The 16,547-nt window shown below is 34.8% G+C and overlaps 1 protein-coding gene across 14 annotated transcripts in view; it reads left to right on the plus strand.

Annotated features, from left to right (window-relative positions):
• Positions 1–16,547, plus strand: part of Sox6 (SRY-box transcription factor 6) — a 375,414-nt gene that overhangs the window by 188,120 nt on the left and 170,747 nt on the right. For all 14 annotated transcript variants that reach the window (XM_042691570.1, XM_042691569.1, XM_042691576.1 and 11 more), the window contains 2 exons: positions 2,199–2,371; positions 5,217–5,285. In XM_042691570.1, coding sequence (XP_042547504.1) covers positions 2,199–2,371; positions 5,217–5,285 — 242 coding nt within the window. The remainder of the gene's footprint in view (positions 1–2,198; positions 2,372–5,216; positions 5,286–16,547) is intronic.

Raw genomic sequence — 16,547 nt, forward strand, 5'->3', positions numbered from 1 at the left:
CCAGTATTCAGTAGGTGTAAGAAAATTATATGTAGAATTAGAAGACTAAATAAGGTCATTAAATGTGACCCTTCTTAGGGATTAAGTGCTGTGAATTTTTTGTACCTTTCTGGCCTTCTCTCATACTGTATTTTTGTTGTTCAATTTCTGGAAAACACAAAACCCTATTTACCCTAACACACATGTGGGAACTCTTCCTATATTGTTTTCTCCTTGACCAAACATCTTTGGGCAGTTCTTCTGGTTCAGTTTTAGTTACTTTGCCATGGTAGTATTGCCTGGAAAGATTCTGGCTCAAACTCTCCAACTCTTTGCCTAATTAACTCTTACTCACCCTCTTTTTAATACGCTATTTTTTGAGGTGAACTTCCTTGAACATAGGCCCTCCAAACTTGGTTAATATTTGTCTATTTGTAATTATTTATTTATAGTTTACTTTTATATGTATGATCACTTGATATAGTTCCTGGCACACAGTGTCTTTCAGGAAGTGTTAAAATTAAAAAGAATGAAGTAAAGACATAAATTTCATAAATTTGCATCTTTTCTTTCATGTGTATACTAATACACACATGGCTCAAGCTTATTCATGCTTTTGAAGAGATTTTTATGATCTCTTTTAAGGACTGTTTTTGGATGTTTGTAGTTGATGTTTCTGGATCAAGAAGTTCTTTTTTAAAAAAAGCTGAAGTTCCTATTCCTAAAATAAACCCATTTTCTTTTCAAGAAAATGAAGGAGCTAGAAAGAAGACTTAATCAGTAATGGTGTTTGCTTCCTTATCAGTGGAATATACTCCCCTCCCCCATCTTTTCTCTTCAGTCAGTCCTTTTTCAGATCTGTGATTCTTTAAGGGACACCGACAATTATTTTTGAGGACTCTAGTAGAGATTAAGAGGTTGGAGGTGGTCCTCAATATGGTAGCTCCTCTGCTCCTACCATTCTTGCCTTGTAACGATCATACGAGACATATGAGAACAGGTAAAGTCAGCACCCTTTACAAGTGCCTTTGCTCTGTGGAGCTCCATAGGGTCACTCAAAAAATAGGATCACTCCTCATGAAGATACTTTTAATTCCTTAGATTGTTCTGATGATCTCTTCATAGGAATGAAGAGGTTTCGTAGGAGGTTGGAAGTCTCCCTCTCTCTATACACAAAAATTGGCAATCTTTGTCCCCTTTGACAGCTGGTGGCATCTTTCTGAAAAGCTTTCAAATCATAGATCATTTCTTCATAATGAAACCCGTGTGGCTCAACTACAGTGGGTTGAAATTCTTATCTTATGCTGCGGTAAAATGCTCTAATTTAGATTCACAAAAGGATTCTGTACCCTTTACTTAGGAGAGCTGTGCAATTTGCCCATAAAAAGACTGTTCAGCACCATTAGTGCATACCATAAGTGCTCAGCGACATCATCGTCATTAAACAGCATATCCTTATGCATAACCTTTTCAACCTCGAAATGTGTTTTTTCCCTTTGAAGAATGACAAATGGCAAAGGGCTCAGGGTGCACTCCCCAGGCCCCCCAGCAACATTGTTGCCTTTAAGGATGAACTTGGAAACTTTAGCTTGATTCCTTAACAGAAAAAAATTCAATATTTTCTTACCTGAGGCAGCTTTTTCTCTCTGTAGAACTTGTCCCATGGCCAAGAGATTGACCCACAGCTTCTGAATTTAAGAGGCAGATCTTTGCAGAAAACAAAAAGTTTAGGATGAAGATTAGAAAATTGCTTAAATAACATTTATTAATGAGCACCTACTATGTCTTAGCTATTGATACTATGTAAGTCTCTGAGAAGTAATGATAGCATATTAATATCATCTTTACATTGTTTCCTTGATGTTAAATTTTATAGGTTTCTTAATTTGATGAGATAGATGGGAGTCAGTGAAAAAGTGAATGAGGTAAATAGTTCTTTGCTTTTGTTTCCATAAGTGGAAGGAAGATCAGGGATTTTATTGGTGACAGCACATTTTCTTGGCAAGGAAAACAATGAGCCCAATCATTCATTCTACTGCTGTAACTACTCTGTGGCATCTCACACTCACAACGGTGGGGAACCTGCATGCAGTGTGCCAGATCTCTAAGTGTCCCTACGAGTGTCACTAAGGAGTCCCCTTTCTAAGTTCTATCCTTTGTTCTCTGATTCCTTCAGACATTCCTCAAGCTTGTGAGGTCTCTTCTTGCTTCCATTTTAGGTACACCTGAGAGCCTGGCAGAAAAAGAGCGGCAGCTCTCCACCATGATTACCCAGCTGATCAGTTTACGGGAGCAGCTCCTGGCAGCCCATGATGAGCAGAAAAAACTGGCAGCCTCACAAATTGAGAAACAACGGCAGCAAATGGACCTTGCTCGCCAACAGCAAGAACAGGTGAGCCCTGTAAAAGGAGCTGAGGAAATGGAGAGGTGGAGTGTGCCAAATTCAGCAAGGAACCACATCGATTGGTTTATTTGTTGTAAGCTTTCTTTAAAAAAAAAAAAGATAAAATAAGTTTAAAAAATTAAAAATAAGAAAGGAAACAGACTTCTGGAAATCCAGAGTCATCAAGAAAACTGGGGCAAGGGCTGTATATGGAAAGGCAAAGAACTCATCATAACAACTGTGTATAACTGAAGTGATATATTGGTTTTGAAGGTTCAATTTGATTAATTACTCCAATATATTAATTTACATGAGCATCATAGGTAATTCCAATGCTAGCTGTGAGTAAGTGGCTTCTCCTGGGGCCTTCCTTTTCTCATGCGGTGAAGGGATTCTGTTCTAGAAAAACTCAGGGGCTCTTTCAGCTCACTGGGCCAATGATTTCCTCTGTCCTTAAAACTGGAGCAACTCTACATCCGAGTTTTCTCCAAATATCCCTGGTTCATGCCTGTTTTCCAGTGTAATTATTAGTACCCTACTCCTTGTACTTGCAAAAGTTGACATGGTTTGGAGGATAAATTATATGATCACTATTTATAGCATAGGCAAATTATTGAAAATGATTAACACATGGTTACTAAAAAAATTTGACTTGATTGGCTTAGAAGAATGAAAAAACAAAGTTTAAACGTATATCTTTTATTTTAAAAAATGAAACACTTTTTCAAATGTTTTTCTTGTCTCATAGAGTACATTATTCTAAGAACAATTGTTCTATCGAGTGGTCTCTCATGCTTTAGATCAGACAGACCTAAATTAATGTGCAGTTTTTAGGAATCTGACATTATTACTGGAATTATCTTTTCAGTTACAAGTATTTTATAGGGGTATATAGAGCAATATATGCTCTGTTGATTTTAATGAGTTGTGACGTCTGGTATTTTATATGCTTGAATATTTGCCCACATGTAGGAATATGGACTCAGCCCCTAATGGAAAATAACATAAAGGAACACTGTAAAAAATCAGAAGTTAGAATGTCATTTAGCCATCCAGAGATGACACAGTAATTAACTATTGACACTTGTGAATAAGCTAGCACAAATTAATCTTGACACATTTGCAGACGAGTGATATCTTACAGTGAACACTTTGTAATTATATTTCAAAATGAAAATTAAATGACACTTAAAACTAGGTTGTCATGCTCAATGAAGCGAGCATGTAGCTCAACCGATTGGCAAATAAAATTCAGAATTTGAGCCACATGGTGCTTATGTACCATACTTCACTGTGTCAAACCCATACGTCTACAGTGGATGATAGTAATTGCACTGTGGTGTCTTCGATGCATTTCTATGCAGCACTTTATCATTTAGGAGGGACCATCAATATTAGATGCCTACTGGTGTTTCACTGGTTTGCTAAGAGGAAATAAATATTCAGAGGCTCCAATGTCTGTACCTAAAGCTGCAGAGTGAGTTAGTTGTCCATTTCTGATTTGAGTGGTGACAAGCACAGTGAGCCATTCCAACTCGATTAAATACAGTTTCCATTTTGTTAACAGTTTCCATTTTGTTTATAAAACTTTAAAAAAAACAAGTAGCCTTATTTTTCAAACCGCAGTCTATGTTAGGAGCAGTTTTATCATGACTTCCAGTATGAGCCAGTCATCACCAGAACTGTATCTGGGAGTAGAGTGCTGTGTGGCCATCTTAGGTTGAATGAAATGTGAATGGGCATTTCCTCCTGGTACTCAAGCTAGCACACCAGAAAGGCTCAGGAGGCATACAGGTGGAGACTGGAACTGATCCACACTAATTTTCCACTTCCAACATAGCACATTCGAGAACACCAGCTTTTTGGAAATAGACAAAGATAGACAAACTTGAGCAGAAGGAACCACAAAGCCTAGTCCTCCTTAAGTGGTCTTTGGACTTCCCTTTCAGACTTCCTAAGACACAGGAAAGCCAGGCTTCCCTTGGCACGTACTCTCAGGGGTATCTTCCTGAGCTTCAGGCTGTAGGCAGCTCAGCCTTTGAGGTGAAAGCAGCAGCTTGCCTAACTCACGTTTCACAGAGAAACACCATTATCCTAAGGAAGTAATTGCCCTTCTGAAGGACAGATTCTGTTCTCAATAGAACTTGTGTAAAAGGGATAGTATTTCTTTTCGAAGACCAGCTTGAGTGTTGGTATATTAAATTTGATTGTGGATCTACTTGTATGTGGATCCCTTACTGTAAAATAAACACGCTATCCTTTTGAGGGTAATTATAACATAGTTTATCCTTAATTACAGCATAGTGTGTCTTAAAATATTTTTGTAGATCACATTCAAAATCAATTTTAAAAAGCTAAAACTAAAGAGTTTTTAACTTACATATATTTTTATACTGCTTTGACAATATTGGTAAATATATTAACTCTGAAAATCAGAAGAGGTAGACCATATTAAGAATAATAGAAAGCGTTTTCCTGTATTTGCTTACAGATTTTACTTTTTGCATCCAAATTAAGTTCTTCAGATAAATATGACCAAAGTTTTCTTGTCTGCATTCTGCATGGATCAGATTTTCCAAGTCTCATCATTTCCAGCTGACTAGTGCAGTTATAGGTGGGTTCTTCACAAATGTGATATGAAGTGGATAGTTTTCATCTCCAGATAAAGCAGAGATGACACCTTTTTCAAAATCTTTTCTTTTCTCCAACTTTCTCATTCTACTGCTCTTATTTTGTAGGAACTTGTCCCACCAAGCTGCAGTAAAGCAGTCTTGTAATACCAGGAGAGATCCCTGAGGTAATGGCAAAGGTGTAAGCATTTCATTTTAACTTAATGAAACTTTATTTCTGATAGATTGCAAGACAACAGCAGCAACTTCTGCAACAGCAGCACAAAATTAATCTCCTGCAGCAACAGATCCAGGTCAGTGTATTTTATTACTCTCGTCTGATTATACTTATATACTTTCCTACTTGAAAATGGAATTTAAAATGTTGCAAATGTACCCATGTCTTGTAAACAGCACCAATAGGGCTGTTACTCAAGGATGTTGTACACAACTGTATAAGTGGATGTAAGAAATATTGACTAGGTGGCAGTCGAAGCTTTCTTCTCTGATGTGATGTGTAAGTGGAATAAGCCTAATTTGTTTCTCTTCTGCCATTTGCCCCACATGACCAAGAACCATTTGGTTTCAAGGTACCATACAGATGCTATTTTTATTGCCACAAGCTACTTTCTGCTATGTGTTTTATTAAATGATAATACCATGGAGAAAAATCTTACTTTATTTACTACTTAGAATCGATTTGGACAATTTTTTTAGAAGAATCTGGAAAAGGCTGCTAGTTAATTTGTTTCTTAGCAAATATTGACTGCATTCCTTTTTAATGCTGAGGGAATATGAATATTCCTTGTCTACGAGGAGCTTACAATCTGAATAATTGTAACCTAATGTAGACAATTCCTCATTCCTGTATCAGTGTAAAAATATGTAGCATATTCCAGTGATCTGGGAAGAGATCACCATCTGATGGTCTGATTTCTGTAATTCCTTTGAACATTTGATGATTAATTCACGTAACCACTATTTGAGATAGGTAAGGCTTTCCATTTCTCAGTAGAAATATAGATATGTGCATTCTAGAAAGTGCTAGTATAAAAAGTTGCTTGTCTAGTCATTAATTCTCAGAATTCTGAGCCCAGAATTCTATATACTTAACCAAAGACTGGTTTCTCTTCTTTGCTATAATATTTTTAGCCTCCTGGGATCTATAATTCAACCTAAGTTGGGCCAGCATATTATAAATTACATTATTATTTTACATGAAATTAATATCATGATCATCTGAAGTTTTAATATGTCAGTAGCCTAAATTTGTAGCTTGCTCTCATTTTCTACCTTATTGATGAATGCTGATGATTTTAGCTCAGGTCCTTGCTTCTTTTTGTTTTTCGTATTTAGTATTTAGGTAGTCATTACTGGGTTTATAATACTTGGTGTCTCAAGAAGCGCCTTTATTTAATTTAACTTTTTGCCCACACATCTTCACTAGGAGGCTTTAGTTAAAAATGTTTTTTGTTGTTCTGATTTTACTTTCCACACTCAAATCTATGTGTTTCAAAAATAGAATCCAAATGAAGATGAAGTGGAATGTCTTTGGCATTTTTGATAGCAAGGCTTTCAATTAAATCTTGGGATAATTTCTCATCCTGATATCTTTTTTGTGACTCATGCTGAGTTCCTTAATTAAATAACTGTCCAGGTGTTGCCTTGTTCAGTCCTTATTAAAATGTTCAGTATATTTCCTACTGCTAAGGTCAAGATTTTTAGCCTATGGCTTTCCTCCATTTTCTCTAGATTCTTCTCTAAGAACTTGGTAGGTGTTAAATAACATGATCAACTCAATTCTTCTGTTTGTAAAGTAGAAATGGAAGAAGTTCCTTGAGAGGCTTCTATATCAGTTTATTATTATTACTATTTTTGCTATCTCTTGCTATGCATTCTGTTTTACTTCTTAGACTAACATCATTTGTATTGACTTACTTAGTTGATTTTTTTCTGTGCTAATGAGGACCTCAAGTGAAAAGCAACTAGTTCAGAGAATTATGTTATGAAATATTATTAGCATTATTGACCACATATAATTTTATAGTTATAACTTCACTGTAAAATAGATAAGTTTTTGCAGTAAACTATGGAGCACAATCTTAAAGATAAAAAAGAAGAAAAAGAAATAGAACCATTCCATGACAATCAAGAATAATTCAATCCCTACAACCCTTGCAAAAACAATACAGTAGTTCTATGACATCAAATTAGTAATAAAGTATACATTTACTCAAAATAAAAAAAATTACTCGATCAAGAGATAATTTTTCAAGTTTTCCAAGGGAAGTTTAACTATTTTTAAGTATGTGTTATTTCCCACAGTTAAATTTTGTTAAATTTAGAACTCAACTGTACAAGTTATAAAATGATAGTGCTTTTCAATGTAATAGTTTACAGTCATTTAGTAATATAGGACTTTTTATAACGAGAATTTGTGTTTAAAAAAGAGGAAGCAATAAGACTGGTGTTTATAGTTCATTCTGTCTTGAGCTATAGCAACATGACTTATCTTGTCAGTATTTATCTTATCAGTATGAGACCATTCAAAGAATTTTTCAAATGCTGAAAAACACTTACTCCTTACATAAAACTTACATATCTTTGACACAAAGCAGGTTTTGATATTTAGACTTTCAATTATTTTTCTTTGGAAGGGGAAAAGGTTAATTATATTTTTAAATAGAGTTTTTGACAAGTCATAGACAAGTGTCAAATTTAAGAGAAAGATTACTATTTGGGTTAATTTTGATGAACATTTTATACATTAAAATATGAGATTTAAGGGCTGCTTCAAACATCTTTTTCTAGCAAAAATAAAACATCTTCATATCTGAAACAAGATATAGAATAAGATGATTAAGAATGAGGCCTAATTCCTTTTGTTAAAGAAAATTAGAAATACAGAGACAATCTGAATTAGTTTTACTTTTAAAATTTTCTTTATTTTTTTAAAAATGTTACCAGGTTTTTAGGTTCAAACCAGGTGCCTGTGGCTCTCCCCTGCCTGCAATCTTAGCTACTTGGTAGGGTGAGATCTAAGGATAGTGGTTCAAAAGCCAGTCTAGGCAGGAAAGTCTGTGATACTCTTATCTCCAATTAACCACCAGAAAACTGGAAGTGGTGCTATGGGTCAAAGTGGTAGAGCACCACTCTTAAGCAAAAGACCTCAGTGCCCAGGCCCTGAGTTCAAGCCCCATGACTGACATAAATAAATAAATAAATAAAAATTCATGATTGTTTTAGTTCCAACTGCTAACTTCTGAATCAGTGCTGATTTTTCTGCAATTTGCAAGCTTTAATTGGGAAAAAAAGAAAGAGTATCTGACCTCTTATACAACTACAAACACATCTAGGTCTATTGTAATGGAAACAAATAAAAACCTGACTGTTTTCCACAAATGAAAAAGTAAGATTCTTTTTATTAGAATTGAGAAAAGCCACAATTAAGATAGTATTATAAAAGTTGCCATGCACATTTTACCTACTTATGTAGGTAGTTTAAAATCATTTATGTTTTCCTCCTTGAATAAAATTTTTAACATTATATTTATAATATAGTACATAACATAAATCCTATAAAATATAATATAAATCCATAAAGAGATACTTCTAAAACCATGTAAGTAGTATTTTTTTAAAAGTATGATAAATGATTTTGTAAACTGTTCTTATGTTTTTGATAAGTCAATTTTTACCATTTAAAAATCAGAGTAATAATTTAAAATAATTACTAATATTAACAGATACTTTAGGAGGGTGTTTGCTTGTGAATTCAAATTCCTATTTATGCTGTGAGGAAAATATGATTCTTATAATTTGTTGTATCTTAAGTAAATCTCTTGGTGTGGAAACTAGAAAAGGATTGACTTTATTTTTTATATTCCCAGGATAGCATTTGCACACCATGTTTTTGGATAAGTTTTTATTGTGAAAGTACTGTACAGGGGGGTTACAGTTACATGAGCAAGGTAATGAGTACATTTCTTGTCAAGCACTGTTGCCTCCTCCTTTGTTTTTCCCCTACCATCCCTTCCCTCCCACTTCCACAACTACACTCCTCGAAATCCCCTGAATATTAAAGTTTGTTGTTCAACAGTGTCTTGTACATCTCATTGTTACAATGGGTCATCTGTATCCCTATTTAAACATTTTGTTTTTTCTCTTCCCCTCCCCAAATTATACTGACATAAAATACAGTGAAAACAGGGGTTATACCCTGGGGGAGGAACATACAAAGCAACAAAAAAATCACATGGTACCTTATAAATACATTAGAAACAATAGCAAGCAAGAAAAAACCACTTGTGTCCCTATCTTGGGATTCATTTACTTAACATAATCTTATCTGGTCATATGTACATAGCTTTTGACCTTTTCTGCTTGTCCCAGACATATACTAGTTATTACAAATAAGGGAAACCATAGGACCCATGTTTCTTTCGGCCTGGCTTACTTCACTTAATATAATTTTTCCCAAGTCTTTCCATTTCCTAACAAATGGGGCGATGTCATTCTTTCTGATGGAGGCATAGAATTCCATTGTGTGTGTGTGTATATATATATATATATATATATATATATATCTCACATTTTCTTGATCCATTCAATTCACACCATTTTTATAAAGTCTGTGTCATGCTCTAACTGCAGAGGACAGATAAAGCCTCAGTTATTTCATCCTCCATCTCCCTTCTATTACACTATAGTGGTTAATATTTTTAAGGATTTATTTATGAGCTATGCTTACTGATCAAATCCACTTTTAATCTATCAGATTGTTATAGTTAAACTAACACATATCTACAGTATTTTTAATCAAAAATTAAATTACTCTTTTAAGGTAAAAAATATTTTATAAATTCTGATATTTTTTTCATTCCTGGTGCTTGAACTCAAGGCTCAAGACTAGTGTTCTACCACTTGAGCCACAGCACCACTTCTAGACTTTTCTGAGTAGTTTAATAGAGATAACAGTCACATACATTCCTGCCCAGGCTGACTTCAAAGCTTTATCCTCAGATCTCAGCTTCTTGAGTAGTTAAGATTATAGGCATGAACCACTGGTGCCTGGCTTAAATTCTGATTTTTTGATACATCTATATATTTATTCTTTTCCCATTGACTATATCATGGTTTCAAGTCTAGAGAAGATATTCTTTATCAACATAATATACCATGTTCTATGGTTTCTATAGCACATCAATAAGAATAATTTAATGATAGCAGCTTTTAGATAGAACTTAGCCTTTGTAAAAGAATTCAGTTCATTAAAATATCTTTGTGAGAAACTTACTTTTTCAGGGATGAGTGGTGTTATCCTATTATTCATGTCTCCTCAGACTCCAGTTGTAGGATTATTCCAGTCACTTGTACAACCAATATCCCTGTATCAAGTGACTGAGCAATAGACTGGAGAATAGATTGGTTAACTTTTTTATTTGGGTGTTTGGCTTTCTGGACCAGCTAATGGTTTTGTCAGTTTACACACCTACGTATTTTTGAACATATTTTTGAATATAGTTCTGAGACTTGAAATTGTTAGCTCTTTGTTTCCTCATGCTTAGTGAACGATATTGACTGTCCTCTTCCTTATCATTTAATACATTTGATGGGGAACTCAAATCTGTAGAAAGCTTGAAATGTAAGTATCATTGCTTCTACTTTACAGATATTCATTAGTGAATATTAGTTTTCGTTACTGAAAACTTATTCTAGCAAATGCAATTGTGCTACTTATTTCATTTCTCCCCATCTTTGTGTGCTTTATGTATTAGTCCTTTTGATATGGTGTTTATTTTGATTATGATATATTCTTTGGAGTAGTAGCATATATTTTTGCATCTCTCTGTTTGTCATAGCATAGAAAACCACTAAATGTATCTTTTCCTTCCCTTCAGCAAGATAATCAGAGAGATGTTACAATTTTAAGCAAGGAAGTGCTTGTCTTTAAACAATTAAGCAGCATAATTTGAGATGTACCCTCATCTTTTAAAGAGATAAACTTTGCCTTTGATCTCCTTTGGTATGATTAACTACAAGCATTTCAGGTATATGCTGAGCAGAATAAAGGACTAGCTCTTTATGTGAAGTAGTTGTCTAAAGATCAGAAATAATTACTTTATACATTAGCCTCCAAGGCCTGCTTGACCTGGTTAATTAATTTTTTGCTAGCATAAAATAATAGATATATATTTGAAGATAGGCTTCATCTTTAAGTAGCTAATTGACCTCTAATTTTAAGAGCTGGACCTTCCATTTATTGTCTTTTGGAGATGACTAGAACAGCCAACAGAAAAACTGAGGGGATAAAAAAAAACCCACAGGACAGTTAGGAGCTTACTTCTCATTCCACGCAGTTCCTCTGTCTTAGACTGTATCTCTCCTAATTGTATTTAGCATTGATAAACAAAAGGCAATTAGGGAGCTCCTGGTTTGGCTCTAGCCAACAGTGTTTTCATGTTCTTGATCAAGTAACAAAACTTCTTCCAAAACCCTCTGAAAGGACCAAATAAACCTTTTAAAAGTAATTTGATACTTCTATTGCCACTGTACATGCCTAGGATATTCTCTTGCAATGAAATGTAAAGGCTGTAAACAAAGCTTAGAAATGTAGGATTAGCCCCCAGCTTCAGCAAACCCTTCAAATAGATTTTCCTTAAAATATTTTATAATTCTATCTTCAATTATGAATTAGCCAGGAAAAACATACTCTGTCTCCTCTCGACTCCTCTACTGTGTGCTGCTTTCAATTGTCCACAGGCAAGTTGTTGTGAGCTTTCTTTGGAAGTTTAAAACCAAGATTAAGATGCAAATCTAATTATTTCTTTTATGTAATCGAATTAACTTTTTAAGTAATGATAGCTGCTCCGTAGCCTGCTTCAAACATTTTAATAATAAAGTTTCTGAATTACAAAGAATAGGTAAGGGTTTCAAATTTGTAAATTGCAAGTACCATAACAGATAAAATTACAAATTCTGGTTGTGGTTTTTAAACTCTACATTAAAATGCTAGATTTGTTTGTTAAGTTTAGAATGGACCTAGAAATAAGAAGAGGCTTGACTAGATTTTGTGAGCTAATATATATATAATTTAATCAGCTAGCTACCAGTTTTCCAAAGATCCCTTATAGAGCAATCTCATACAACAGACCAAAACCTGAAGGCAAATTTCAATTGTTTTCATTAGGATCTTAAACTTCTTCAACTAGTGATACCAGACTTTCTTCTCTATCTTGATTATTTGCACTCATCTCCCAGATACCACTCCCCAGTTTTCTCTCTCAAACCATGATTCTAAAAGCTCAGAGTAACCAAAGTGTCTGCTTCTTTCTGAGTTTAAAGTGAGGAGTGCCCAAGTCCTTCAGAGGTAGGGCAGGGTGCAGGCTAGTGGGGCAGATGATCTAGGTGGTATTAGCGCTTGACGTTACATAACATTATATGAATCTTCGAGGAAAAATGTGATTCTCTTCTATGTGTTTCTTGATCCTTCTCATTATATTGAGGGCTCAGTTTAGTGTTAGCCTTTAATACTCTCTAGGCTGCATTAATCTTTTGTGTGTGTATGAGTGTGTGTGGGGAGGTGTTAAGGAGAGAATATCATAATAGTCTCAAAGCCTTTGGAGGCAATAGCATTTACCTAAAATCTAGATAAATGTAAAATTTTGTCTTTGTTATTATCTGGTTATTTCCTTTTTATGAAAAGTGATTTTAAGCTTCTAAAATCATAATATAGTGATAATAATGATTATAATATAAATGTATTTAAGGCAAAAAAAAGTCGACTTAATAGCCAATAGGGCTGAGTGGTAGAGTGCTTGCCTAGCATGCATGAAGCCCTGGATTTGATTCCTCAGAACCACATAAAGAGAAAAAGCCAGAAGTGTTACTGTGGCTCAAGTGGTAAAGTGCTAGCCTTGAGCCAGCTCAGGGACAGTGCCCTGGCCCTGAGTTCAAGTCCCAGGACTGGGGGGAAAAAAAACAAAAGGCAGCCAATAGTAGTTGTGTACTTGGATCTTGGCAATTTTATGGAGGCATTTTTTTTATTGGTGGATTTTTGAGAAACCCTTGGAAGAGTACTATATGAAGACATGTTAAATGTCCCTTCACCTTGCTGCTACTTCCACAGCATGTTAAGCCTAGAGACATAATCACAGCTTGTCATGATCCTCATTCACTGGTGGGTGAATGGAAGGCAGGTGGCTACCCTTACTGAAGAACAGTATAGCTCTCATCAAGTGTATCATAAATTCAAACTTAAAAATAATCATGTGATTGTGTTTTTGTACTTCTTTTGGATTTAAAATACTCTTTCATTTTTATGAAGTAAAAATGATACTATATAGTATCAATTTTGTTATTTCTTTTTTAATAGTTTCATTGTTAAAAAGTTCTCAAATACATATAACCTTTAAGCTTTCTTTGAAATTTGACTTATGATGTACATATGATATATAAACTTTTGAGAACTCTTACTCTAGGCTAAATCATTTACTTTATATAAGGAAACTGAGGCATAGACCACTGATTTGTCCAAGCTTAGAAACCTCAGTAATGTCAACATCAGGAGTTTGAAACTCACCATTCTTGATACCTACTCTAGTATAGTGTTCTAGGATGTTCCCAATTTTCCCTTTTTATGCCTTAGATGCATACTAGTCTATTGCAGTTTCCCATTTTATAAAATGTAGATAAATGACCTAAAAATAATCAGTATATTCTCTGTTCTTAAATAGAGAAAATGGAGATTTGCCAATAGACTCAATTTGTATCCCATAAGCTACTACAACTATGGGTATAGTAGTTTAAAAAGAATATAAAGGGAATCTTTTTTATTTTTTTATTATTTTGAAAATACCATACAGAGAGGTTACAATTACATAGGCAAGATAGTGAGTACATTTCTTATCAAGCATTGTTGCCTCCTCCTTTGTTTCCCCTTCCCATCCCTTCCCCTGTCCAACCCCCACACTCACACCCTTACCACCCCCCAACCCCCACTCCCCACCCTCCTACCACCCCCACCCCACCCCCACCCCCCACCCTGCCAAAGTTATAAAGTTCGTTTTTCGACATAACATCTTGTACATTTCATTGTTGTAATGGGTCTACCTGTAACCCTATTTAAACTGTTTTTTCCCTTCCCCTCCACAAATTATATCAGCATCAAATACAGTGAAAGCAGGGGCTATACCCTGGGGGAGGTACATACAAAGCAACAAAGAAATCATCTTATAAATATGTTAGAAACAATCGCAAGAAAGAAAAAAACATTTGAATCCTTATCTTGGGGTTCATTTCACCTAACATCAACTTGTCTGACAGTTTCTGTTTGTCTCAGACATATACTAGTTATTCCAAATAAGGGAAACCATGGGACCTATATTTCTTTGGGCCTGGCTTACTTCACTTAATATAACTTTTTCCAAGTCTTTCTATTTCCTCACAAATGGGGCAATGCCATTCTTTCTGATGGAGGCATAGAATTCCATTGTGTATATATACCACATTTCCTTGATCCATTCATCTACTGAGGGGCATCTGGGTTGGTTCTATATCTTAGCTATGGTGAATAATGCTGCGATAAACATAGTTATGCTGGTAGCTTTAGTGTGGTCTTGTTTGTGAATATTTGGGTAGATGCCCAAAAGTGGGAGTGCTGGGTCATAGGGGAGCTCTATGTGGAGTCTTTTGAGGAACCTCCATACTGCTTTCCAAAGTGGCTGAACAAGTTTACACTCCCACCAACAATGCAGTAGAGTTCCCTTCTGTCCACATCCCCTCCAGCATCTGTTGTTATTAGAGTTCTTGATTATAGCCATTCTAACTGGGGTGAGGTGATATCTCAATGTTGTTTTGATTTGCATTTCTTTTATGGCTAGGGAGGTTGAGTATTTCTTTATGTGTCTATTGGCCATCCTTCTTTCCTCTTCAGAGAAGTTTCTCTTTAAGTGTTTAGCGCATTTATTTATTGGGCAGTTGTTTCTTTGAGGATTTGTTGTGGAGGGAATCTTTTTGTAGTATAATATGAGTTGTATTTCCAGTTGAGTAATTGTTTTGTTTTATATATGTAGACCTCTTAGTTAATCATATTATTCTTTCTATCTATCTATCTATCTATCTATCTATCTATCTATCTATCTATCTATCTATCGAATCTAACTATCCTGAGGATTGGGGTACAACAATTCTCCAGCATATTTTCAGTTAAAATATATGTAAGTCAGAACTATATCACTTGTTAACTAGAAACTTTATGGTGAGCCATTGCTTAAACAATGTAAATACGTTTGGCTACATGATCTGGTAACTGACATTTTTGCCATGGTGATTCACTGGGAAGACAAACATTGTTGACATCACATCTGTGTTTGTAGGACAAGGTATTTTTTAAATGAAACATGAATCAGAGAAAATGTAGAAAGTGAATTCCTAGATGCCATTTGACTTTTAACTATTGAAACCGAGTGAATTTTTGTACATCTATACATATGTACCTATGTATCTATTATACTCTACTTTGAATCTACTTTGAACTTAGAAACTTGCACTTTCTAGGCAAACACTCTACCGCTTGAGCCACAGCTTCAATCATTTTTGCTCTGGTTATTGTTTAGATAAGGTCTCATCTCATGATTTTGCCCAGACTGGATTTCGAACCTTCTATCTATGCTGCCTATATAGCTGGGATTACAAAAATGCACTACCCACTACCATACATAGCTTGTTCTTTGAAATCAAATCTTGTTAACTTTAAAAAAATTGCGCTGGTTGCCCTTTAACCACAATCCTCCTATCTTTGCTGCCTAAATACTGCGATTTATAGGGATGACACTGTGTACAGCTGTTTTTTTTCATAGAAGTTTTTGAATATTCTCTATGAAATTGCCTGCACTTCAGTGTCTTTGAGGAAGGTATGAATCTGAATATATTTTAAGCTAAATTTGTACATAAAAATAAAGAGTTTGGAGAATAAGGTAAGCTATCATTTGGAGCCAGTTCAGGTATTAGAGTCAAATAAATCAGGGTATAAATTCCTGTTCCACTGTTTATTAGCTTTGTATTCTGTTTTTCTGTTTACTAGCTGTGAGACGTTACTGAATGTCACTGAACATGCAATTCCTAATTCCTAAAAATGGATAATTATAGTACCTTGCAGTAGTTTTGAGATAATTATAAAAGGCCCATAGTTAGCTCAATGCATAGTATCTATTATCATCATTTTTTTTAGTGCTGTTCCTGTATGACTAGATTTGGGAATCATTTCAGACTACCTAATGGAAAGACATACATGAACATATTCTGTATGTGCGTATATATGCTTGTTAGAATCCATATACACATGCATATTTAGAACCTGTAAATTAGTGATGTGAATATAGGATAATCAATGTGTATGCACTATAATCAATTATTACCACCATGATAATCTAGAGGAAAAGAAAGAGCAACAATTTTCTCTGCCTGCCAAATGAGAGAGATTTCAATTGTCGGTATGTGGAGAACAAGGTTTATCAGGCATTCAGAATTGGTTGGCTGAGAATTAGGCAGAGCTGTCTGGAGATTGTACAAAAGGG

The sequence above is a fragment of the Dipodomys spectabilis genome, unplaced genomic scaffold, assembly GCF_019054845.1.
Source record: "Dipodomys spectabilis isolate Male_0828 unplaced genomic scaffold, ASM1905484v1 ptg000145l, whole genome shotgun sequence".
Lineage (NCBI taxonomy): Eukaryota > Metazoa > Chordata > Mammalia > Rodentia > Heteromyidae > Dipodomys > Dipodomys spectabilis.